The following is a 23,728-nucleotide window of genomic DNA, read 5'->3' on the forward strand; positions in this document are numbered from 1 at the left end:
TTGAGTTGACCAGTAAAAAAAAGCAAATGTAAGAGAGGCCAACACATTGAGTTGGCCAGCAAGAAAAAATTGTATGAGAAGCAAGGCAACCGATGTGTAACCATCGACTTAAGATGTTTTTCATAGGAATCATTCTATGGCATGGATGGCTTCTACGCGTATGGCGTCGGCTCTTGCTATGACAGCTTCGTCGTCTTTGTCATCACCTGTTACTATCTGTTGACTCAAGGTGTTGATTTCTGCAAATTCTGCCCGTATTTGCTCGGTTATTTCTTGGGCTTCTTGCTTGGAGTTTGAAATCGAGGCTTTCTCCTCTTGGATCAGTCTCTATGTGGTGCGGACTTTTTGTTCGAGTTCTGCCAGTTCTTTCTCCAGGAGGCTGAGTCGCCTTGTATTCGCTATATGGCTTTGGCATCCAGAGTTGCCTTCTTCTGGTTTAGCATCTTGCACCTTTCAGCGATGTCGGCTTTCAGAGGAACTTGAGAATGCCTCAGTTCTATCCTCTGTTGCGCTACTTTCACCTCTGCCCAAAAGAAGGGAAGATGGCCAGCTGGCCAGAGATTGACCCAAAGTGACTCTGGAAGTTGGGTTTCTATCTGCTCGAGGACTTTCTGTATTTCACTGGAGTCGTTGACCAGGGTACTGATTGGAGCAGATAGCAGAGTTTTGATGTGTTGAAGCTGATCCGTGAGGTCAATCGGCTGCTGTGGTGGTGGTATCTTCGCTCCAGGGGCGATTAGACCCATTGATGCCGGGTCAAAGGAGAGCAAATCTAAAATATTGAAGCCCTGTGGAGATATCAGAGTTAGTTTTGGGAGAAAGGCATACCAACAGAGTCATCGGCTGATTTAAAATTGGCTTATGCGGTGTTACCTGTTGTGGGGAAGAAGTGATGGTCGGTCCGAGTGTGATCGGCTCAAATGGGGCAGCAACAGTAGCATCGATTATGTCAGCTTGTTCGTCACACGCCTCTATTGGAGCATCGGGAGTTCCGGGTTGGGCTTCCATCGTCAAGTCATCTGTTGCAGTTTCTTCGCTGCGAATTTCTGCTTGGACGATGGTTGTTTCTTGCTGTTCAGGCATTTCAGTTGTTCCAGTATTGACTTCATGAACATCGGTTCTTTGTTGTGATGGGCTTCCAGTGCTAAGGATTTCTTCAGTTGTGTCCTGGAGAAAGGATTACAATCAACCAGAGTATATGTGCATATATATAAAAAAATTCAGGAAATTTCAGAGAGATTAATTGCCTGGCTGGTGTTGGAGTCTGATGGACTTGGGGAATGTTGTGCTGTCTTCTTGATGACCCGTCTCGTGAAGATCTTTCTTTTCTTAGTTGGGACCCGGGGGGGCAGCACTTCCAAAGGTTTGTCTCCGCTTAGAGGCCGACTGGGGTGAGTCTGGCCGAACAGTCATTATCACTTTCTTCATTGGCGGTGATCCCTTGCAAAAGAGAACGTCAGGGGCGGTTGGGAGAAAGTGGAATGGCTCCCCATTATTTGTCATGGGATCTGGACCATCTTGTTGCTGCAAGTAAGGTGAGCAAGGTTAGCCAAAAGAAGTGGGAGAGGACCTCGAAAGACTAAGAGCATGGATTCAGTACCTCTTCCTCGGGGATTGCATATTCAGGATCAATTTGCTGCAGTAGAGGGCCTAAAGCTCTTATGAATACATGAGTTTTCCACGTTTCCCACCAAGTATTAAAGGCGATTGACGAGGAAGTAAAAGATAGATCGGTTGGTATTGGAATGTGGAGATTGCCAAACATGCTGTAGCATCTTGAACTGGTAAGACCGTCAAGTAGATCGGCTCTACTCTCCACCAAGTGGTGAATATGGAAGTGGGGAGGGACTTGTCCTAGGCCGAATTGATGAGCTTCTATGACTGGTTGATAGGTTTCATAACCTGTTTTGATGATTCTGTTGGAAGTGCTTATGCCGACAGGAAGGAAGCCAGGTCGGATCATTAGAGAATATAGATACCGAGCGCTGTTGTCATCGACAAAGCTATCCAGCCTGAAGATAGTTGGGTTCTCAAAGGCTTCAGATTCAATGAATGGAAAGAAGAGGGGATTCGCATCTGTTGAGTTCAATTTACAGCCAGGGAGGCTGAATAGAGCTTGGCCATAGCTGGTGCATCTAATTGGTTTGTCATTCTCGTCAGGGAAGGAATTCTTGGCTAGGCTCTGAAAGTTTGGAATTTGATGCTGAAAGTAGAGTTGTGCCCATAACTGAATGAACCACCAAGGGCCTCCAGTTCTGAGTTTCCTTTGGCTGAGCAAGCTAGTTGTCATCAAATGGAGGCATCTGTACGTTTCTCCAAGGAAAAGCTTGCCTAGGCTGGTGCGGTTGCCATGGGCCAGATGGTAAGCCAAAGGAAGATAATTCTTGGTTGGGGCTAAAGAAGAACCACAGAAGATGAAATATTCTAACCAAAGATTTAGAAAGGCTGTGTGTTCCTTTTCACCTACTAGACCTTTCGTTTTCATGTGCTGGTTCATGTAAGTGCTCTAGTTTGTGCAGTCTATTTTAGATGAAAGTTTAAAGGGGACTTCTACCATTATGTGAGCTGCAGGATCAGGGGATCCAATGTCAAGACCAGTGATCATGGTAACATTCAGCAGAGTAGGGGTCATGGGTCCATGACCAAAGAGGAAACAGTTCAGAGCATCGGACCAGAAATAGCCGATAGTTTTCAGAAGGTTTTCATCTTTATCCAGGGGGATAATGATAGACTGAGTGCATCAGCTATGTTCAATTACTGCCACAAGGACATATGAGTTTTTGCTACTCTGCTATACCATGTAGTCCAGCTTTCGGGTGGATTGGGCTAGGCTCTTAAGCAGTCGGCCCAAGAATTCAAATCAATGTTTTGACTTACGAAAGGTATCCTATTTGCTTCACAGGAGATTAAATCTGTGGGATTTTCATAAGTTCGTGGGCCAAGACAAAAGAATTTGGGATTGGAAGGATGCGGCAGAAGGATGTCTGACACCTGGAGTTCAGAGATTCAGAACTTTACATATGATGTTATATTTCAGAGTTTAATTTGTTGGAGGCTTAACAAGCTGAAGAAAAGTTAAAAGGGCAGGCTGAATATTACCTTCAGGCCACAGATTGCGGCATCGACGGATGAAGAATTCGCTGCTTGAGCTGCAGAGTCCGCCATGGTTCAAATCTGCTGATTTAGGGTTTGGACGTTCCACGGGCTCTGATTCGAATTCTGGATGCTTGGAGAGTCTTTGCTCGAACTTATAGAGTGGGATTTTCGAATTGCTCTCCGATTTGGAGTATCTATTTTGAGTTGGGTTCAAAGTGGAAGTGGTGTTCTTATACGGGTTGCTTCCAATTTTGAATTTCATCGGCTCTTGGATATTAATGGAGCCTGATGCGGTGCCATCGGCTTTTTGGGGGACAATCCAAACAAGCAAGATTAAGGGATAATAAGCTTCATTAAAAGTTGGATTCTTACAGAAGAGCCGATTTGACAACGGAAGAATCCTTCGGCTTTACAATACTACTTCTACAGTACTACCTACATCTACCGCTCGTAAGTACCTAGTACCTACGGCGCTTGGGGCTTTGAGCCGGCGCATCTCCGTCGTCACTGTCATCGTCGTCGTCGTCGTTGCTGGCGCCGTCAGAGGCACTGTTGCCGCCGTCGATCTCGGCATCGCTGCTCCGGCCGCCGCCGCCGCTGCTTTCTTCCTCGCTGTCTTCCTCGGAGGACCCGAGGAATTGGAAAGGGTTTCCTCCTATCGGGTCATCACTACTGGAGGGGGAGCCGATCTCCTCTTCCGAGGAGGAATCGGCTCCATCCCAAGAGAAGCCTTCCTTGCTGCTGCTTTCTGGCTCCTCCTGGAACAGGAGTCGGAGGTCTTCACCTTCGGTTTGGGGTTCGTCGTCTTCGGAGACGATCCCGAAGTCGAACTCCTCTGCATCCCAGTGCAGAGGAGCGAGTGCCTCGTACGCTGCCGTTGGGTCGTACTCCGGCGTTGGTTCCCGACTCTCAGGAATAGAGTTGAGGGAGGAGGCGGAGGAGCTTGAAGAAGAAGGGGGAGAAGGATAGTCGATGGAGTTGGAGCCGGAGGAGGAGGAAATCGCCATGGCTACTGAAGGTTGGGGTTTTTCTGCGCTACTTGGCTTTGGGAGGAAGATGAGTTTGCGGTGAAAGGAGTCGATTTGGGATGAGATTAAATAGTAAAAAATGGAAGATGGATCGGCAGTTTCACATTCTACGAGGAGCCAGTTGCAGAGACGTTGTGTCTTCCTTGGCGGTTGCAGTGTGTTTTAATGGGCATTAACGGGAAGATGAAGCCACGGAGTGGTTTTGGAATTATCATTGCCAAAACCAGGGGGCATGTGTTATCACCATAAATTAACATGGTTAATTGATGGGCCGCAATTAAGTTGGGCTTAAAGCAGGAATCAAGGAAGGCTTGTGAATCGGCTCATGCGTGAGCATTTGGACCATGTGGGCCATGTATCCATAGACTTAGTTCAGATTGAGTTAGAGATAGAGTCCGATATGAACACATTAGTTTAGATTATTTCCCAAGTCTCCGGACTATAAATATGTACCCTATGATATTTGTAAAAAGAGAACGTCATCACGTTTGCAAACAACAACTCTCGGCGCACCGCCACCCCTAATTCTAGGGTTTCATCCAAGTAAGCGCCATGCTGCCCTGATCTCTTCTTGCGATCAAGGCAGCGTTGTTTTTGCTTTTACCTTGGTATTACTCGTACTGAAGCGTTTTTGATGGCGAGTAGTGCTAGTTATCCTAATTTTCGTAGCATGATCTTTAGTAGATTCATCGTGCTTTTATTGCTTATCATCTACGAATATCATGTCATCTCTGCGCGATTATGTTTTAATCTTATACTAATTCTTGTTGTATGGAATTAATCATGTAGAGATGACACCCTGCTTCCTTTTAATCTAGTAGATCTAATCTGTTACTGTTTGTTCTTATACTTAAGAATTGTCGTAATATCTGCTAGTTTAGGCCTTGCAAACGGGTTGGATGATCCGGTGATGTATTAGATGCCTTGCCTTAGTCATAATAGGGAATTGATCCGGGAATCGGTTTTCGCTTGTTCTTAGGCCTCTATTCTGGTTAAGGTTTAGTTATTTATTACGCTCATTAGGCCCAATTACGTGTAGGATGTTCTGATCTAGCAGTGAAGCTTTTAGCGTCGTGGATTAGATTAGTTAGATTCAATTGAAGCAGCTTTACAATTACTTGTTTTATTCATTATCATCTGGATATGCAGATCCAATCTGACACCGGGACTCGATCGGTTCTTTAAAGCCGATGCAAGAGTTGTCCCGAGGAGCCAACCACGGCTCGGACTAATGTTTATATGTGTCTGTGCATGTAGGCAAATCGTCGAAGACACGTTTGCACCTTCCTGATCGGGTATAGGTCAGGTGGAACGCCCCGCGTCTTAAAAAGCCGCGGCGTGTGCCAGGATTGCGGGCCGTTGATGAGGGAGCAGTGCCTGCCAGCGCCCCGGCGACCTCCCGGCTCTTCGTGTTGCCTGTCGCTACTCGCCGGTGGGTTTTGACCGACAACACTACTGTCGGGTACCATGATTAGGGGCACCCTAATCAGGGGACTAAAAACGCCCTAAAAACGCAAACACATTCTGCGCAACCGGGCCCACGAAGGCCTACAACCTCCTTCCAATCTGGAAGAAAGGAAAGGACTCAAAGAAGCCCAACACGCGGCCTACGTACGCAGTGCGGCCCATCCGTACCCCCCTCGGACCCGCGGGGTGATCTCCGCCTCGCTCGAGGGCTCCGCGCCGAAGCCCTCGACCGCACCCCGCGCCTCCGCCTCGCTAGAGCGTACCAAGCCCACCCTCAGGGAGGCGGATCGCCTCCGCCTCGCTCGAGGGTAGCGAGCCTGCCCTCGAGAAAGCAGAACGTCTCCGCCTCGCTCGAGGCCACCCCTCGACAGAAGGGACAAACGGCCCTTCCACTCACCCGCCCGCCGTACGGAGCCATTAATGCCAACCACTCCTCCACAGCGCCCGGGTCAGACGGCGTCAGGCCGTCATTCCCCACAGTGGCTGGGACCGGAGTCTCGTCCGCCAACTCCGGTCACTGCTCCGCCATTCCGGTCGCTGTGACGACACTGTGGGAATCTACGACGCAGTGCAAGACGTACTCGGCACTGCTCCAGCTACTATACTGCCAACTCCACATACCTCCTTCGTACTTTCCCTTCCGCGGAGCCCTCAAACAGCATGGGCACGACCCTCGGAAGCGGCTCCGGCCTCGACCAGGACAAGACCCTGGCTTGTAGGACCCTCAGAACGCTGTCACGCCATGCCTGGAGGACGGTACCCCCCACAGCAACGACCACACCGCCCGCTGGAGCCGCCAGGACGCCGGCACGATCTCCGCAAGACCAAGGACGATGCCCAGGACGACTGCCACGCCCGGCACCATACCCCACAGTGTACTTCCAACAGTGCTCGACCACTGCACCCCCGCGATTCAGGGAGAAGACGACGACTTCTGCGATCCTCTGTGTATGTACACCGTCCCTTCTTGTGTCTATAAAAGGAGGAGGCGAGCTTTCCCTTAAGGAGGTCGCCCCATTCAGTAGAACACAATGCTCAGCACTAATCACAGAGCACATACGCTCTTCTGAGCCCCGATATTGGCACTCGCCTCAATCAACTTCTCCTCTAGCAGAAGACTTGGGAGCTTCCCTCCCTCTCTCGCCTCGCTTGTACCGCCTACTATAGGCACCCCCGGTGCAAGATAGTACAGTGCTCTCGCACACCTCTTTGCTGGACGTACGGCTCCACGGCCGGAACCAGGATAAACACGTGCGTTACTGTATTGCCTCTTGCATCAATATTTGGGACGAGGAACACGCAGCATCATCACTAGTTGGGTCCGGCCCGCTGGGTCAGGACACCGACATAATCCTTTTTAATCTAATATTTTATCAATAACTCTGGTAGATTTATATTTCCAAGAATTAGTCTTTTTGGTCGCGCCAAATCCCGTGGCGCGACTCCATAAAAAATCACGCCACATGTTTCGGCGCGGCCGAGCTGCCACGCTGGCGCATGCATGCCAGGGAGCCTGACGTGGCACGACGGCTTTGGTGCGACTAAGTCCCCTGTTCTCCAGCGAGGCTCTGGTTTGTCCAGACTTGCCGTCGTTCCAGCCGAGTGGAGCCATGGAATAGCCGAGCGTTTGAGCTGACGCAGCAGGCATGACGAAGCAAGCGCATGCACTACTGTCTCCTCTGGGCCCGCGGCTGCAGACTCGCCGGAGGTCGGACTGCTCCCGCCAGGATCCCCAGCTGCTCGCGAACAAAACCTGTGCGATAACTAACAGAAAGACGGATACTCTTGTTTACATTTGAATCGTGTTTGGAGTAGTTTCAAGTCTCACTAGGATCCACGTATATTCAGAAAACAATTGAGTTGGTGGGATTCTGTGATATGATTATTACAGTGCTGCCTCCTTTAAGTCACGACCTGGCCGGTAAATCGAATTTCCATGGCCACATTTCAGAGAAGTTCTTTATTTATTTCAACAATAACTAGCTGACCGGCAGCCTTACAACCCGCGCCTGCATCAATGCCTTGTGACTTCAAACTTTCCGTCACCAGCTAGCCGGCGTCTATGGAGGTTGATTCAGGTGGGGATTGTTCGTCTCCCGGTGTTCCCCTAAACCTGAACCGTTTGTTTCAGATCGCAGAAAGTGCAACAGTACGTAGCACCATGGCAAAAGGCAGAAGGAAATTTCAAACTAACGCGCCGGCCATAATTTGGTACCCATTTCATCAAACTGAATTCTTTTTTTCCCCCACTGTGCGTGCATCATATACAGGTCCAAATCAGCATCAAACAACCGAATTCAAGGATCCACCGGCGACCGTTCTCTGAAGCCTGAAGACCTCGTCGTTACGGCTGGTGGGCGGTGCCTGCGGTGGGCGGCCGCCCAAGTCACGCTGGATCTGCTCGCTGTCGCTGAGATGATTCTCCACACTCCTGCAGCAAAGCGCCGCCGCCATCGATGGTCCGTGGCGCGCTTGCTAGCTCCTCTCCAATCATGCGCGCATGCATCCACGCGATGGCGGCCGGGCTCGCCCTCCTCTTCCTCCTCCACAACCACGGCGCTCCACCATGGCACGATCGTACGTGCTCGAGTGCCGGTGGCAAATGCGTCCTTCGCGACTCTCGATCCCTAGCGCCTGGCGTCCGGGTGGCGCGCTGAAACAACAACCGGACAGCGCTTCCTGCCCCCGGCGCCGGCGGAGTTCTTCGTACCCAATGTCGTTCCGCCTGGTGCCGCCGCCGGCGGCGGCGCTGCCGGCCCGTGCCCGTTGATAGCCGGCCATGCGGCTATGCCCATGTACCTAGCCCTCTACACCCTCGGCGTCGAAACCGCCACCGCAGGAGACCCCAGGCATTCTCGTTTGGTTTTGCCAATCGCCTCATTCCCAAGGCCCTTCTTCTCCCCCGCAGCCGGGTGCTCCGGATGGCCGGCAATGGCGTCTTCCTCCTGTTACACTGCCACGTGGGCCCGCACGCAGGCGGAAACGACATGAATGTCCCCGGCGCCCTTTGTCCAGATCAATCTGAGCCGCGCACGACTGATCGAACGGTCAGCGCAAACCCGGGGTGGACGGTAAATGAAATACCGTCCGCCCCGGTCGGTATTCCATTTACCGTCCTCGCTGCGTTTCCCCGGCCGGTGCGCACAGCTTGACCAATGGCGCCGGCGTCGCTCCAGCTTCCGAGCGCATTCCCGGCGGGAGCAGGGTCTGGTGCCGAAGCGCGCGGCGTGCTGTCGTGAGAGGCTAGCTGCAGCGTCAGGGCCCCGTCGCCCCATTGGCTGCCGGGGCCTTGACGAGGCCGGCCGGCCGGCAACGGTTGTCTCAGGCCGCCGCCATGGCTCCACCGATCACCTTGTACGTTGGTAGCGGCGCGTGGATGAGAGAGCTACCATAAGGGTGCCTATCCCGTGTCGGAACGGGAAAGAGAATACGAGTAGGAAATCCGGGAGCGATCAATACTCTCCAATCCGACGCAGCCACGCAGGTGCCGCGCTTAATTATTACCCGATCCTGAAACGCAACAGTAAAGGAATCCTACTCGGTGTTCATGGAGGAAGGCGCAGAGCGTCGGCTTGGGCCTGACGACAGAGATCGATCCGAAGTTTCCGTATTCTTGCCGGGTGGGAAATCTGAGACCAGGCCTGCGCTCGTCTTGCTGCCAAATAAACGACCCAGGTTTCCCTATCCTTGACTTCCTGGAGATCTGTATAACTGGGCTCGAGGCACTTCCTGTACCTCTCGTCGTCTTCCTCGTCCAGCCTCCATCGACAGCGTCATCCATTAGCTAGCAGCTGCAGGTGTGCACTACTCTTCAGTCTTCTCTGTAAATTCAGTTAGCATACATTTAGAAGTGAACCTTTTTTTTCTTGGGATGGAGAGAGAGAGTATGCGTCAGTATGTAACCGATGCGAATTAATCTGCGCATGGTTGATGATGCATGCCCTTGAATTGAATCTTTTGGGGTCCTCCCGTTTCTTGCGACGAGAGAGTTCAGGAGCAACAGATCGATGCTTCTCCATCTCGATCGTCTCCAATGTTTTCTTTCTGTACATTAAGCATGCATTCATTTAGGTCTGAAAGAAATAAGTGGCCATCAAGCCGGGCATTAGAACTCGCTAGTCAGGCCTACGGACAGACTAGCTATCTGGATAAATCTCTATGGCCTGCCTTTTAACTCGTCCGGACCCAATCATTGTTTAAAACAAATATTATCGCCGTGTTTAGTCAGACCATGGTCTCCGCCGCCGGTGCTAAAGTGGCTGAATTATTTCGAGGCCAGGCACAGAAATGCAGCACTGTTCCATTGCTTTTGTGCATCCATCATCTCAATATTAGTACCTAGTAGATCCTATGAACTCTACACTGATCCTTGCCGCCCCGTGTGGTTCTCTGTCTCAGAGTCAGAGGCCAAGGTTTTCAGGTGATAGAAGAAGTTGCCAGCAGGTAGTAGCATGGCAAGACCGGAGGCGGCGGGAGAGAGCTGGACGCTGCCGGCCGCGAGCAACGGCCGCCGCGGCGTCTCCGGCGAGCTTCTCCCGGCGTTCGGCGAGCCGTTCCCTCCTTCCGTCGAGAACATCATCAACCCTTACGACTGCCGCTACAGGTACACGTCTCGTGTTATAATACGCCCTGCGCGCGCACGTGGACGTCTGGATCCACGCAAGACGAGCTGACGTGTCGGCACGCGCTGCTGGCCGGGTCTCTCTGTCTCTCTGCTCCCAGGTGGTGGAACGGGTTCCTGATCGTGCTGGTGCTGTACTCGGCGTGGGCGTCGCCGTTCGAGCTGGCCCTCGAGCGGGCCGCCACCACGCCGCTCCTCGTCGCGGACCTGGTCGCCGACGCCTTCTTCGCCGTCGACATCGCCGCCTCCTTCTCTGTCGCCTACTTCGACAGGTCCGCCAACCTCTTTGTCGACGACCGCAGGAAGATCGCCGCGAGGTGCCTGAGGCGGCCCTGGTTCGCCATGGAGGTGGCGTCGACGGTCCCGTTCCACATCATCTACCGGCTGGTCAGCGGCAGGAGCACCGGGTTCAGGTACCTCAACCTTCTCCGCCTGTGGCGGCTGCGGCGCGTCAGCAAGCTCTTCGCAAGGTACCCCCTCCATCGATCGATCCCAAGAATTATCAATGCAGTATGTTTTTTGATAATTCAGAAGCAATTACTTTCAGAAATACTCATTGCTATTAGTATGCTGCATTATGATCGATCATGTTGTCTTTGCAGATTGGAGAAGGACATCAGATTCAACTACTTCTACACCAGGGTCGTGAAGCTCATCGGCGTGACGCTGTTCGCGCTGCACTCGTCGGCGTGCATCTTCCTGTGGATGGCGTTCCACCACCAGGACAAGGAGCGCACGTGGCTGGGCAAGCCAGGTGCGCGACTTCACGGACCGCAGCGTCTGGGTCGGCTACACGTACGCGGTGTACTGCAGTGGCGGAGCTTGCACCAAATAGTAGAGGGGGCCAATTTGTAGAATGTGAATCAATATGTATACAAGTACCAAAGAAATAAATCAACAATTATGTCAAATCAACAACAAAATAGCATCCCAATAGGCAAAAGCCACTTCTGGCTTGTATAATCTAGAAATAGAAGAATTTGGGAGAAAAAAAAGAGAAACACTTGGAGAAAGAAACCAAACCTACCATCTTTTTTTTTTAAAAAAAACACCCAGGAGCACTGAGGAATCATTTAAGAAATCATATGGACACCCACATCGACCGCGCGCTCAAACGCAGGTGGGCTGCCCAAAAATCTGGGACGCGCCTAGGGGGGCTCACACACGCACCACACACACGCACACCCGAGCCCCACTACCCCTCTGCCCCTCTGGGAATTAAATCCCCGTGCGACACCCAGGACGCCCCGACCGGGTTCGTGCGACACCCAGGACGCCCCGACCGAGTTCGAATCTGGGTGAGCAGCCTCCCCACTGCAAGCGCTACCACTGAGCCACTGGCTCGTTCGCAAACCTACCAGTTACCTGGAGCCAGACTGCAGCACCAGCACGAGCCTGTCGGCACCGTCGGATAGCCGGAGAGCGCGGAGCCGCCGACTAGCGCGGAGCCGCGGAAGTCACAGAGGGCAGCGATGACCGGGACCAACCTTCTAGCAGTCTAGCTTGCCGCGTTGCTGCGCGCCGACCGCTGAGGCCGCGGGCAGCGAGGCAGCAAGGAGCAAGCTACGGACGCATTCAGGAACTCGTTGCCGCTGCTTTTCCTGGACCAGATGCCTGGACCGTGGACTCCTCGATTGCTTGGTGGGCTCCTGAAGACCCGAACAACTAGACCTACATAATTTCATCTGAGGTAAGGGGGGGGCCATGGCCCAGTAGCCGATACATGGCTCCGCCACTGGTGTACTGGTCCATCACCACGCTCGCCACCGTCGGGTACGGCGACCTGCACGCCGTGAACCCCGGCGAGATGGCGTTCGCCACCTGCTACATGCTCTTCAACCTCGGCCTCACCTCCTACATCATCGGCAACATGACCAACCTCGTCGTCCACGCCGCCACCAACACCTTCGAGATGGTACGCGTCGGCGTAGCCCGGCCCCGGCCGTAGGTAGGGGTGGTAAAGAGCCTAACATTTTAAACTAAAAAATTTAAGAGCCGGATTCGGCGCGCGGCGAAGCTCTCGATGATCTGATGTGCATACGCTGTTGTTGTTGCAGAGGGACATGGTGCGGCGGGTGTCGACGTTCGGGAGCGCGAACCGGCTGCCGCCGGAGCTGAGGGAGCAGATGATGGCGAGCGCGCAGCTGAGGTTCCACACGGGGGAAGTGGCCCAGCAGCAGCTGCTGTCCGACCTGCCCAGGGCGCTCAGGTCCGGGATCGCGCAGCACCTGTTCAGGGACACGGTCCAGCGCTGATACCTGTTCCGCGGCGTCTCCGACGGCCTCGTCGTGCAGCTGGTACTGATTGAACAGTGACATCTTCGCCACCATTCGCAATCACCGTGCTCCGAGAGACCTAGTGGCTAGCTGTGCACTGACTGAAACAACCGGGTGAATTGCAGGTTTCAGAGATGACGGCAGAGTATTTCCCCCCGAAGGCGGACATTGTCCTGCAGAACGAGACCTCGACGGACTGCTACATCATCGTGTCCGGCGCAGTGGTAAGCACATACTCACGCCTGTCAGCAGCCCTCTACAATGATCTTCAGTTCAGATTCGTCACCTTCTAACTCTGTTCGCCCTGTTTCCTTCTGCTTGCTTGTGTTTCAGGACGTGTTGGCGACTGCTGATGATGGAAGAGAACAGGTAAACCACTCGAACCCCAAAGACACACTGAACATCACATCACGTTACATACTGAAGTCACTATATTTCTTTCTCGGATCCGTCCGACAGTTCTTATCCACTGTGTTGCCCTCTTGCAGCTTGTGATGAAGGTCGGGCCGCACGGCATGGCAGGGGAACTGGGGGTGATCTTTGGCATCCCGCAGCCGTTCACCGTCAGGAGCAGGAGGCTCACGGAGGTCGTGCGCATCGGCCAGAGCCATCTTCTGCGGATACTCCGTCCCAACACTGCAGATGCGGGCACTGTGCACGCCAATTTTGTTCAGTACCTCAAATCTCTGAAGGAACACGTTGTAGCGGACGCACCATTTTTCAGGGAGATCCTTTCCGACACGGCCATAGTAAGTACCCAAAAAAAACTAGCTGAAATGAAGGAGCTCGGCTCTGAAACTTGGTGTGTGTGACATTGTCCCATTTGCGCAGGATCAGCTCCAGAACGGCGCCATTTTTCAGAGGTAGCCACACAACGGCGCCAAGATTGTTCGGGGCCAGGATGCCAGGCTTGGCACCGAGCAGTACGAACGCCGTCAGAGCAGACCACGAGTGGTCATCCATGATCAGTCCCCCGGTGATGGCACCGAGAAGACTCAAAACCGTCCAGGAGGGAAGCTCATCTTCCTCCCGGAATCGCTGCAAGAGTTGATGAAAATTGCCGAGGTGAAGTTAGAGAAGGCGGTGAGGAGGGTGCTCACCGTCGATGGCCGAGGTGAAGTTAGGGAAGGCGGTGAGGAGGGTGCTCACCGTCGATGGCGCCGAGGTGGACGACATCGTCGTGCTAAGAGACGGGGATCACCTGGTGCTGTGTTGGTAGAAGTAGAATAGACCCAATGCCAAGTAGTTAGCACAGGCACGCGCAAAAGCGTTTCACAATTCACATCATCCTGTTCTCGAAATTTTACGCGAGGTAAGGTTGAAAAGAAAGTTGGGTTGTGTAATTTTGATGTAAACACTATCCCTGAAAAATCGTATGGCAGCAGATAATTTCTTACAAAGAATGTCCAGTCATGGTGAGAGTAAAACACCGTTGTGGAAGCACACTTCATTATGACACAAAGAAAAATACGCGTTTTTTTTTTGCGAGCACAGGTTAAGGGTACAATTCTTACCTGACTACCAGAGCACCATGTAAACACATCTGCAGAGGCCACTGATAGTCTCAGTGCCAATATAGATATGTGAAATTCAGCAGCTATAACTCAGTACATAAAGGGATACGAGCTATCAAATGCCATAATCTCGAAATCACACGCCAGTAAGCTAATAGCTATATACAGTAACCAAGAGAGCAGTAATATTTTGCTTAGCAGCATTGATGAGGACAAAACACAAAAAAGAATTACACAACAATCTGAGCAGTTATAACCCAGTACAGTAAGGACTACGAGCTATCAAATGCTATTATCTCGAAATCACACGTCAGTAAGCCAATAGCCATATACAGTAACCAAAAGAGCAGTAATATTTTGCTTAGCAGCATTGATGAGGACGAAACACAAAAGAGAATTACACAACAATTTGCACCGGTTGTTGACAGATATATTCCCTGTTAATTCATTAGCTACATATCTCTTGGAATCTGAGTACTCACAATCCTAATATCAGCAGTTACAGAGTTAATCATAATCACCTGCCTACCATGTGGATTCATCTATCGACATGAAAGCCCCAAACTTTTGTTCCTGAAATAACAAAGTTCAATAAGTCATCATCTGATCCAGCTTTCAACATAAAACATACAAGACAGCAAAATTAAAATGGGCACACATTCAAGGGAACCACTTGGATACAATAAAACCACATGTTTTAAAAAATACAAGAGATCCTAACAAGAAAATGGGCATGGACTTTGCTGACAATATTTCACAACATACTACCTCCATTCTCAATATACGAAATTTAGAACAAGCTAGCTAGTTCATATTGTCAGCAAAGTCCATGCCTAAATACATTTGAGAACAGAATATATTTTACAACATACTACCTCCATCCCAAGGTAGTATGTTGTGAAACGTCATATATTTAAGAACAAAGGGAGTAACTCAATATAGAAGGCCCCAAAAAAAATTTGTTGCACTGTGATTCAACTTCCACTACAACAGGCAAATTCGGCGCAAATCCAGAAGTTACACCTCCAACTGGCCGCCGTAGATGCAAAAACTAAACTCCAAAAAAGGCCAAAGGGCAGTGGCCACATCAGCTCTATGTCAACTACTTCAGAATAGATATGCTGACCATTCTTTCAAATCATGGAAAACTAAGACGCAACTACCATATTAAGTCACAAGTGTTTGTGAACTTGAGCTTAAAAGCTTGACACGGAATGGGTATAGTCATCAGAACATAACAAGAGGGACATAGGTTTCACAACACCATGTGAACGAAACAAGAGGTTGGGATAAGCCTATGAAGATGCGTTCAAGAGCACATCTCGACCATGTCCCTCACAAAGTAACCAATTCTCAACAATACTGGAAATTTATATCCTAGTTTCCAACTGGACTAAACAGGTGAAGAGAAATAAGGATTCATGAACACCTCCATTTCTTGACAGCAGGTAAAATATTTTTAATGAGTTTATATCTGACGTAGCAATACCTATCAATTGATGTTATGTGGGGCAAACACTATGTTAGGCGTCCAAAGAATGTGGCCGGTTAGTTGTCAAGTATCTTCGTTGGTTTTAGATCGAGTCGAGTCCGGTTGATTAGCTGGTTTGGTTCAGGTTGTTAGAGATTGAGATAGAGTCGGTTTGTCAGGTTTGTTAGCGTGAGTCGGAGTCAGGATAGGATAGAGATTTGGTTAGTTGGTAAAGAGTTGTTGTACGGGATATATATATCCCCAACCATGTAATCTCTTGATCAATCAATATACAAGTACTTTCCTCTACCACCTCCAAACCAACAAGCGCAGAGCAGGGAACCAACGAGTTCTCCCCTCTGTTGTCAACTATCGGCTGGGGTAACCCCTGGCCATTACATTGGTATCAGACGACCAGGGTTTCCTACGCCATGGGTGACGACGACAAGGTCAAGGCCTCAGCCGAGTCCTTGGCTGAAGCTGAGAAGGAACACCGGGAGATGATGGCGGCTCTCCTCAAGAAGCTAGACGTTCTGTCCTCGCTGGAAGATCGTCTCGGCCGGATCGAGCACACGTAGAAACAGATGAGTCTGCATGCGCAAGGTCCCGAGCTCCTCCATCAACGCAAGGAAGGCCCTCTCGGCCATACGCGCTTCCACAAGTTGGAGTTCCCATCCTTTGATGGCACCAGCGACCCACTGCCTTTCCTCAACCGCTGCGAGCACTATTTCCGTGGTCAGCGCACGCTCGAGGAGGAACAAGTCTGGCTTGCCGCTCTCCATCTTCAAGGCGCGGCGCAGCAGTGGTACATGCGTCTGGAGCGAGAAGAAGGCGTGCCCTCCTGGCGCCGATTCTCAACCCTCCTGGACATGCGATTTGGACCTCCCATCAGATCCAATCCACTCGGAGAGTTAGCAGCATGCCGACGCTCAGGATCTGTTGCAGACTACCAGGAACGGTTCCTGGCGCTTCTCACCCGCGCAGGTCCTCTTCTGGAATCGCAACAAGTGCAACTCTTCATCGCCGGGCTAGGCGAGCCCCTTAGCATCGACGTCCAGCTGCAGGGACCGAACTCCTTGGAGGTTGCCATGAGTCTCGCTCGCGCTTACGAGTGCCACGAACAGATCACGGCCCCGCCACCGCGTTCCGGACGCTCTGGTCTTGCGTCTTCACGCGGCCTCCTCCTGAGCCCGTCCCTGCCGACCGCGGCGGCCACGGCATCTACGGCACAAGGCTCTTCGTCGGCGACACCACCGGCGTCGATTACGCCGACACCCACCCCCGGCACGGTTACGGTCGCCGGCCGCACAGTGCGCCGTCTCTCGCCATCAGAACTTGAAGAACGACGTCGCAATGGCCAATGCTTCAACTGTGATGAGAAGTATGTTCGGGGCCACAACCGCGTCTGTGCTCGCCTCTTCATTATGGAGGTCGCTAGCAGAGACGAGGAAGAGGATGCAGCTGATCACGACGACCACCACCAGCCGCACATCTCTCTGCATGCCATCGCTGGGGTCTGCACCCGCGACACCATGCAAGTGCGCGTTCAGCTGGGGCAAATCTCGGTGATTGCCCTCCTGGACTCCGGATCAACCCACAATTTTGTGTCCGAGTCTGCAGCGCGCCACACTGGTCTGTGCTTCATCCCACGCACGGATCTAGCCGTCACGGTCGCCAACGGTGACCGCGTCCGCTGCCCGGGCGTCTTCCGTGACGCCGCGTTCTCCATCGACGCCGAGCCGTTCCGCGCCGACGTTTACGTGCTGCCACTCGGAGGACACGACATGGTGCTGGGAACTGACTGGTTGGCCATGTTAGGTCCAATCCTCTGGGACTTTGGCCGCCAAACCATGTCCCTGTGGTGCTCCAACCGGCGCGTCAGATGGCGCGGTGTTCCGGAGCGGATTGGAGCCCACCTACGCGCGATGCAGGGTCGCGAGTTGCTCGACGTCCTCCTGGACGAGTTTGCCGACGTCTTCGCTACCCCGACCGGTCTACCACCCAAGCGCGCCCGTGACCACTCCATCCATCTCTTGCCTGGTACTTCCCCGGTGGCCGTCCGACCCTACCGGTACCCTCAGCTACAGAAAGATGAATTAGAGCGTCAGTGCCGCGCCATGGAAGAACAAGGCTTGATCAGGCGCAGCTCATCACCGTTCTCAGCGCCAGTCCTCCTGGTCAGGAAAGCAGATGGCAGTTGGCGCTTGTGCGTCGATTTCAGGGCACTGAACGAGCGAACAATCAAGGATAAGTTCCCAATTCCAGTGGTCGAGGAACTTTTGGATGAGTTGTTTGGTGCTCGCTTCTTCACCAAATTGGACCTCAGCTCAGGTTACCACCAAGTCCGCATGAACCCAGCAGATATTGCAAAGACAGCGTTCAGGACTCATGATGACTTGTATGAGTTCCTTGTCATGCCTTTCGGCCTCACCAATGCGCCGGCAACCTTTCAAGCTCTGATGAATGATGTCCTCCGGCCATTCCTCCGACAGTTTGTGCTCGTCTTCTTCGATGATATACTCATTTACAGTGCATCATGGGCAGAGCACCTTAGCCACATTCGAGCAGTACTGTCAGTGCTTCGCGAGCACAAGCTCTTTCTGAAACGTTCTAAGTGCTCGTTTGGTGAACCAACAGTGGCTTATCTGGGACATGTGATCTCTGAAAAGGGCGTTGCCATGGATACCAGCAAGGTCCAGGCCATTCTTGATTGGCCGCTGCCGTCATCAGTCTGTGCACTTCGTGGCTTCCTGGGCTTAGCAGGGTACTACCGCCGCTTTATCAGAGATTTTGGATCCATAGCGACACCACTGACGGCATTGTTGAAGAAGGAGGCTTTCCAATGGTCCTCTACAGCAGAAGTGGCATTCAAAGAGCTGCAGCGCGCTCTCACCTCGGCCCCAGCACTTGCGCTTCCAGACTTCGACAAACCTTTCACGGTCGAGTGTGACGCGTCCGGGTCTGGCATTGGCGCAGTACTACACCAAGACAGCGGGGCGATTGCGTTTTTCAGTCGTGCTCTTCCACCCCGACACCGAGGACTTGCAGCTTATGAGCGTGAACTCATTGGTTTAGCACAGGCAGTGCGCCACTGGCGGCCATACCTTTGGGGTCGTGCGTTCGTCGTTCGCACCGATCACCAACCTCTGAAGTTCATCCTCGATCAGCGTCTCGCCACAATCCCTCAGCACCACTGGGTAAGCAAGCTCCTGGGGTTTGATTTCAAAGTGGAGTACAAGCCCGGCCGGATGAATGTCGTGGCCGACGCGCTCTCACGCCGCGACGCCAAGACAGCCACTATTCACGCGGTGTCAGCGCCTTCTTTCGAGCTCCTGGCAGAGTTTCGCGCAGCTGCAGCAAATGATGAGTCTATGCGCCAGATGCATGCGCGGGTAGAGAACGGCGAGATGGGCGACCAGTGGAGCATCGTGGACGGTTTGGTTACTTACAAGAACAAGCTGTTTGTGCCAACGTCTTTTCCCTTGCTCTCGGAAATTCTTGCAGCAGCTCATGATGACAATCACGAGGGTATCCAACGTACTCTTCATCGCCTTCGCCGGGATTTCCATGTGGAACATGCCAGCACCATCGTCCAGGATTATGTTCGTGCATGCTCGGTATGTCAGAGGAACAAAGTTGAACATCTGAACCCGGCCGGCCTCCTTCAGCCCTTGCCAGTTCCATCGGCTGTATGGCACGATGTTAGCATGGATTTCGTTGAGGCACTACCCAAGGTTGGAGGCAAGTCTGTTATTCTCACTGTGGTGGATCGATTCTCCAAATACGCACATTTCATTCCACTTGGACATCCATACACTGCAGAATCGGTGGCCCGGGTATTCTTTGCAGAAGTAGTTCGCCTCCATGGCATCCCAGCATCCATTGTTTCTGACCGAGATCTGGTATTCACATCTGCGTTTTGGAAGGCTCTATTCGCTGCGTCAGGAACTAAGCTGCTCATGAGCTCAGCCTTCCACCCTCAAACGGATGGCCAGACGGAGGCCGTGAACAAAGCTATTGGTATGTATCTGCGCTGCTTGACTGGAGACCGGCCGCGTCAGTGGCTTCGTTGGCTACCTTGGGCAGAATATGTCTACAATACGGCGTACCATACAGCTCTCAAGGAGACACCTTTTCGTGTGGTTTACGGTCGTGACCCGCCGGTGCTGCGCACCTATGACTCGGGGGATATCAGAGTGGCAGCCGTCGCCCAGACCATGGAGGAACGAGACGCGTTCATAGAAGACGTCCGTTTGCGATTGGAACAAGCTCAGGTCGTTGCCAAGGCCACCTATGATCGCAGTCACCGTCCCATTCAGTTCGAGGTTGGCGACTGGGTTTGGCTTCGCCTTCACAATCGCCCCCATGGCTCCCTGCCTGAATCTGCTCGTGGAAAGCTACGACAACGCTATTTTGGCCCTTATCAGATTACTGAGAAGATCAATGCAGTGGCCTTCCGCTTGGCTTTGCCCCCTGGTTCCCGCCTGCACAATGCATTCCATGTTGGCCTCTTGAAGAAGTTTGTGGGTCAGCCACCAGAGCTTCCTCCCCCGTTACCACCAACCCATAATGGTGCAATTGTTCCTGTCCCTTCTCAGGCGCTAAAGACACGACTGTATCGGGGCGTTCGTCAGATTTTGGTTCAGTGGGAGGGTCTTCCTCCGTCTTCAGCTTCATGGGAGGATCTGTCGTCGTTCCAGGAGCGGTATCCTTCATTTCAGCTTGAGGACAAGCTGTTGCTCGAGGGGGGGAGAGATGTTATGTGGGGCAAACACTATGTTAGGCGTCCAAAGAATGTGGCCGGTTAGTTGTCAAGTATCTTCGTTGGTTTTAGATCGAGTCGAGTCCGGTTGATTAGCTGGTTTGGTTCAGGTTGTTAGAGATTGAGATAGAGTCGGTTTGTCAGGTTTGTTAGCGTGAGTCGGAGTCAGGATAGGATAGAGATTTGGTTAGTTGGTAAAGAGTTGTTGTACGGGATATATATATCCCCAACCATGTAATCTCTTGATCAATCAATATACAAGTACTTTCCTCTACCACCTCCAAACCAACAAGCGCAGAGCAGGGAACCAACGAGTTCTCCCCTCTGTTGTCAACTATCGGCTGGGGTAACCCCTGGCCATTACAATTGAAAACTGAATTATTTAAAAAAAATCTTTTTATCAGCATATTTAAATTTAACAGCCCAGTCACTGCACAAAATAGAACCCTAAAATCGCCGATATGCATATTACCACTCAAGAAACATGTCTGGTTCTCTACATAAGCAGATAACTTTAACCTTGTCCTTTACAGTACAATGACTACTGCAAGTTGCAGTCATCCCTATTTCCACAACATATAGTTAAAATGGAGATCGCCATGCCAAATTAAACACACATAAATGACAGCTCAAGCACAACTGCTTTTATATGCCACACGTGATGACATTTCAACTAGTAATCTTTTGACTTTTGAGAGGGTGAGTAAATTATATGAGTGGTTAATTTGATTTGTCCAAAAAAAGCAAATATTCCAGTAGATTTGAGAACCTTCAGGTTAAAGTTGAACTAGCTCATAACACAGGACCTATTGATGTTCCAGCACAAAACTGACTCACATATCAAGGTATGGTAGCACATATACGGTTGAAGCTATCATGATCAGAAGCAACAATGAAAGTTCATGTATGGACAATAGATTCCAATATTCCCAACATATCTTTGAGGCCAGATTTTGAATACTTCAGAAATTGCAATAGCAATACTGATCTAAATTAACATATATTTCCATCAACTGACACCAGATTTCATTATCATAAAAAACTAATCAGAGATTTAAGAGAGAAAATGGCACTATTTTGCATCTCCGTCTCAAATATTTGAAGATACCTTGCTGTGCCTTCTACTATTTCCCTCAATAAAACTAACATCAACCATGTGATTTATTCTGCTAATCTTCCTTCAGAGAAAACATAATAAAACACAAAATACTATGTCAACAATGCCAAGTCGCCTAAAACTGTTCATACAAAACTTTACAAATGTTAGCAATGGTGCCAAATGATAACATCTGATGCAAACATGGGAGTAAGCTGCTTCCGAGCACCATTGGCATTGGCAATCACACACTTAGTTTCTTTAATAATATGGCTATCCACATGAAACTGAATATGGAGATCCTTAATGAATTGTCATTCCAGACCCAAAAAACGAGATGATTGGGTCTTTAGTTTACTCAGTCATGCAAAATTTAATGAGATCCAAACATATATCACATATGCTACAATAAAACATGATCTGGCACTTCGCTTCAGCAAAATATTGCACACAACATAAGCTGCTGAGATGAGTAAACCAACCTCATTTTGTGAACTTCTAGGCTGCATGCTACGGAGAAGCATCCATGGCACCATTGTTTTGCTCTTCACCACCAACATCCTCCAATATCTTATCATCACCAACAACCCCATCTTCCTCCACACCACCCTCATCCTCATCCTCATCCTCGTCCTCATCACTGAGACTAGCAATCTCCGCTCGTGCCTTCTCCAAAATCTCTCTCCACTTTGCATCGAGGTCCCTTTGCAAATCCCTCCTCATTTGCTCCACCTCGGCCATGTGCCGCCTCTTGCTACTCTCTATCCTCGCAAAAACGTCTGCAAACTTCTGAATCGACTCCGTGAGAGCCATGAACCCGTCCCGATTCCCTTCGACAGCGCTAATTTTCTGCGGTTCAGGTTCACCGAATTCTGCTACCAGCCCCGTAACTCTGGGCGCTGCCTCTTCACCGCCGCCCAGCAGACACTCCGGAGCCTTCATCCCCCATCCCAAGCGCGGCGATGGCTGAGTGTCGCGGCGGCGCTTCACGACCGGTGACTGGAAAGGGGGAAGTAGCGGGGGCGGGAGCGACGGGCACAGGATTGACTCCATCTTGTCGTAGTAGACCCATTTCACAGGGCCGAAGGCGGAGGGGAGGCCGCGGCGTGCGGCGAGGCGCGCCCTCTCCTTCTCCTTCTTAAACTGCTTCCTGAGCGTGTCGATGCGGTTGCGGCAGTGCGTCTCGGAGAAGTACCCCGGGGGGCGGTCGGCGGCGGCGGACGCGAGGCGAGCGATCTCGAGCCACTCATCGGCGCTAATGCCGCTGCGGCCCGCCCCCGGGCGGACGAAGCGGTCGCCCCAGGCGTCGAGGAGCGCGAAGGTGGAGCGCTCCGTCCACTTGGGCCCGGCCCCGGCGCGCGGGGCCACGACCTCGTAGGGAGCGAGCCGCGGGGCGAACTCGAAGCCGAGCGTGTCCCGGTCGGTGCGGCGGCGCTTGGTGCGAGGGGAGGAGGGCGACGGGGAGGCGCCCGATGAGGAAGGAGAGGATGGGGAGGGCGACGGCGAGGGGGGCGCGGCGGCGGCCGCGCCGTCGACCATGGCTGCGGCTAGGGTTTCGAGCTCGGGGGCCGCGTCGTCGCCCATGGGCGCGGCTAGGGTTTCGAGCTCGTGGTTGGTACGGAGTAGATTGGTTCGGCGAGGTGGGTTGGCCGGGACCGGTAGGAATCCGGCGAGTTTGGGCAGGTCGTCCGTTCTCCGTGGGGTTCAGCGCGACACTGTAGCCACGTCTTGCTAATGCTAGAGCTACAGCTACTGTACGCTAGTGAAAACGGGACTGATGCCAATTAAAAGTTTGTCCTTTTTGAAAATTACAATCGGTTCTTTTTGGGAAAAAAGAAAAATATAAGCAAGTCTGTAAATTATAGTTGAAAGTTTCATGCTCCATAAATCAAAATTTTATTATTATTTTTTGAACTATTTTTGGATGATGTTTCTATCTCTCATGACTCTGTTCTGGTGGCTGCGACAGGTGGCTGGTGCTGGTTTATTGTGAGAAAAAATTACTGTTGGCTGGCTGGTGGCTGGTGGCTAGTGCTGTTTTGGTGTGAAAGAAAAATACTGTTGGTTGGCTGGAGAAACAGCCAACAGAACAAAGTGGTGTTTGGTTGGTTGCGTGTTTCAGATGTAAGAGCGAATCAGAACCGGAACATGTGTAATAACATTTAGAATTCTCTCTCCCCCCGCCCCCCACACACACACAACACAACGAATCTGTAAACTTGACAGTAAAATCTTTATCTTTTCTTAAAAGGTATTTTGGGCAAAAGTTAACCATGTGTATGGCGCTGTAGCTAAGATTTTGTTGGATTTGCACCTCGTTTGATTGGATTTGAAATTCCAGACTTTAAGACTTTTTCTTGAATTATTTAGTCCTTCTATTGTCCATTCCCAAATCCA

General features: G+C 51.5%; 1 protein-coding gene and 1 pseudogene across 1 annotated transcript; one reads left to right on the forward strand and one right to left on the reverse strand.

Annotated features, from left to right (window-relative positions):
• The first annotated feature begins 10,042 nt into the window (after window positions 1–10,042).
• On the forward strand, window positions 10,043–13,707 carry LOC120710163 (annotated as a pseudogene).
• Window positions 13,708–14,165: 458 nt separating this feature from the next.
• On the reverse strand, window positions 14,166–23,058 carry LOC120707845 (trihelix transcription factor ASIL1-like). The gene is made up of 2 exons (XM_039992882.1): window positions 21,814–23,058; window positions 14,166–14,575 (listed from the first exon to the last, which is right to left on the reverse strand). Exon 1 carries the CDS (start codon window positions 22,913–22,915, stop codon window positions 21,842–21,844), a length of 1,074 nt encoding a protein of 357 aa, XP_039848816.1. The 5' UTR covers window positions 22,916–23,058; the 3' UTR covers window positions 14,166–14,575; window positions 21,814–21,841.
• Window positions 23,059–23,728: the final 670 nt, after the last annotated feature.

The sequence above is a fragment of the Panicum virgatum genome, chromosome 5K, assembly GCF_016808335.1.
Source record: "Panicum virgatum strain AP13 chromosome 5K, P.virgatum_v5, whole genome shotgun sequence".
NCBI lineage: Eukaryota > Viridiplantae > Streptophyta > Magnoliopsida > Poales > Poaceae > Panicum > Panicum virgatum.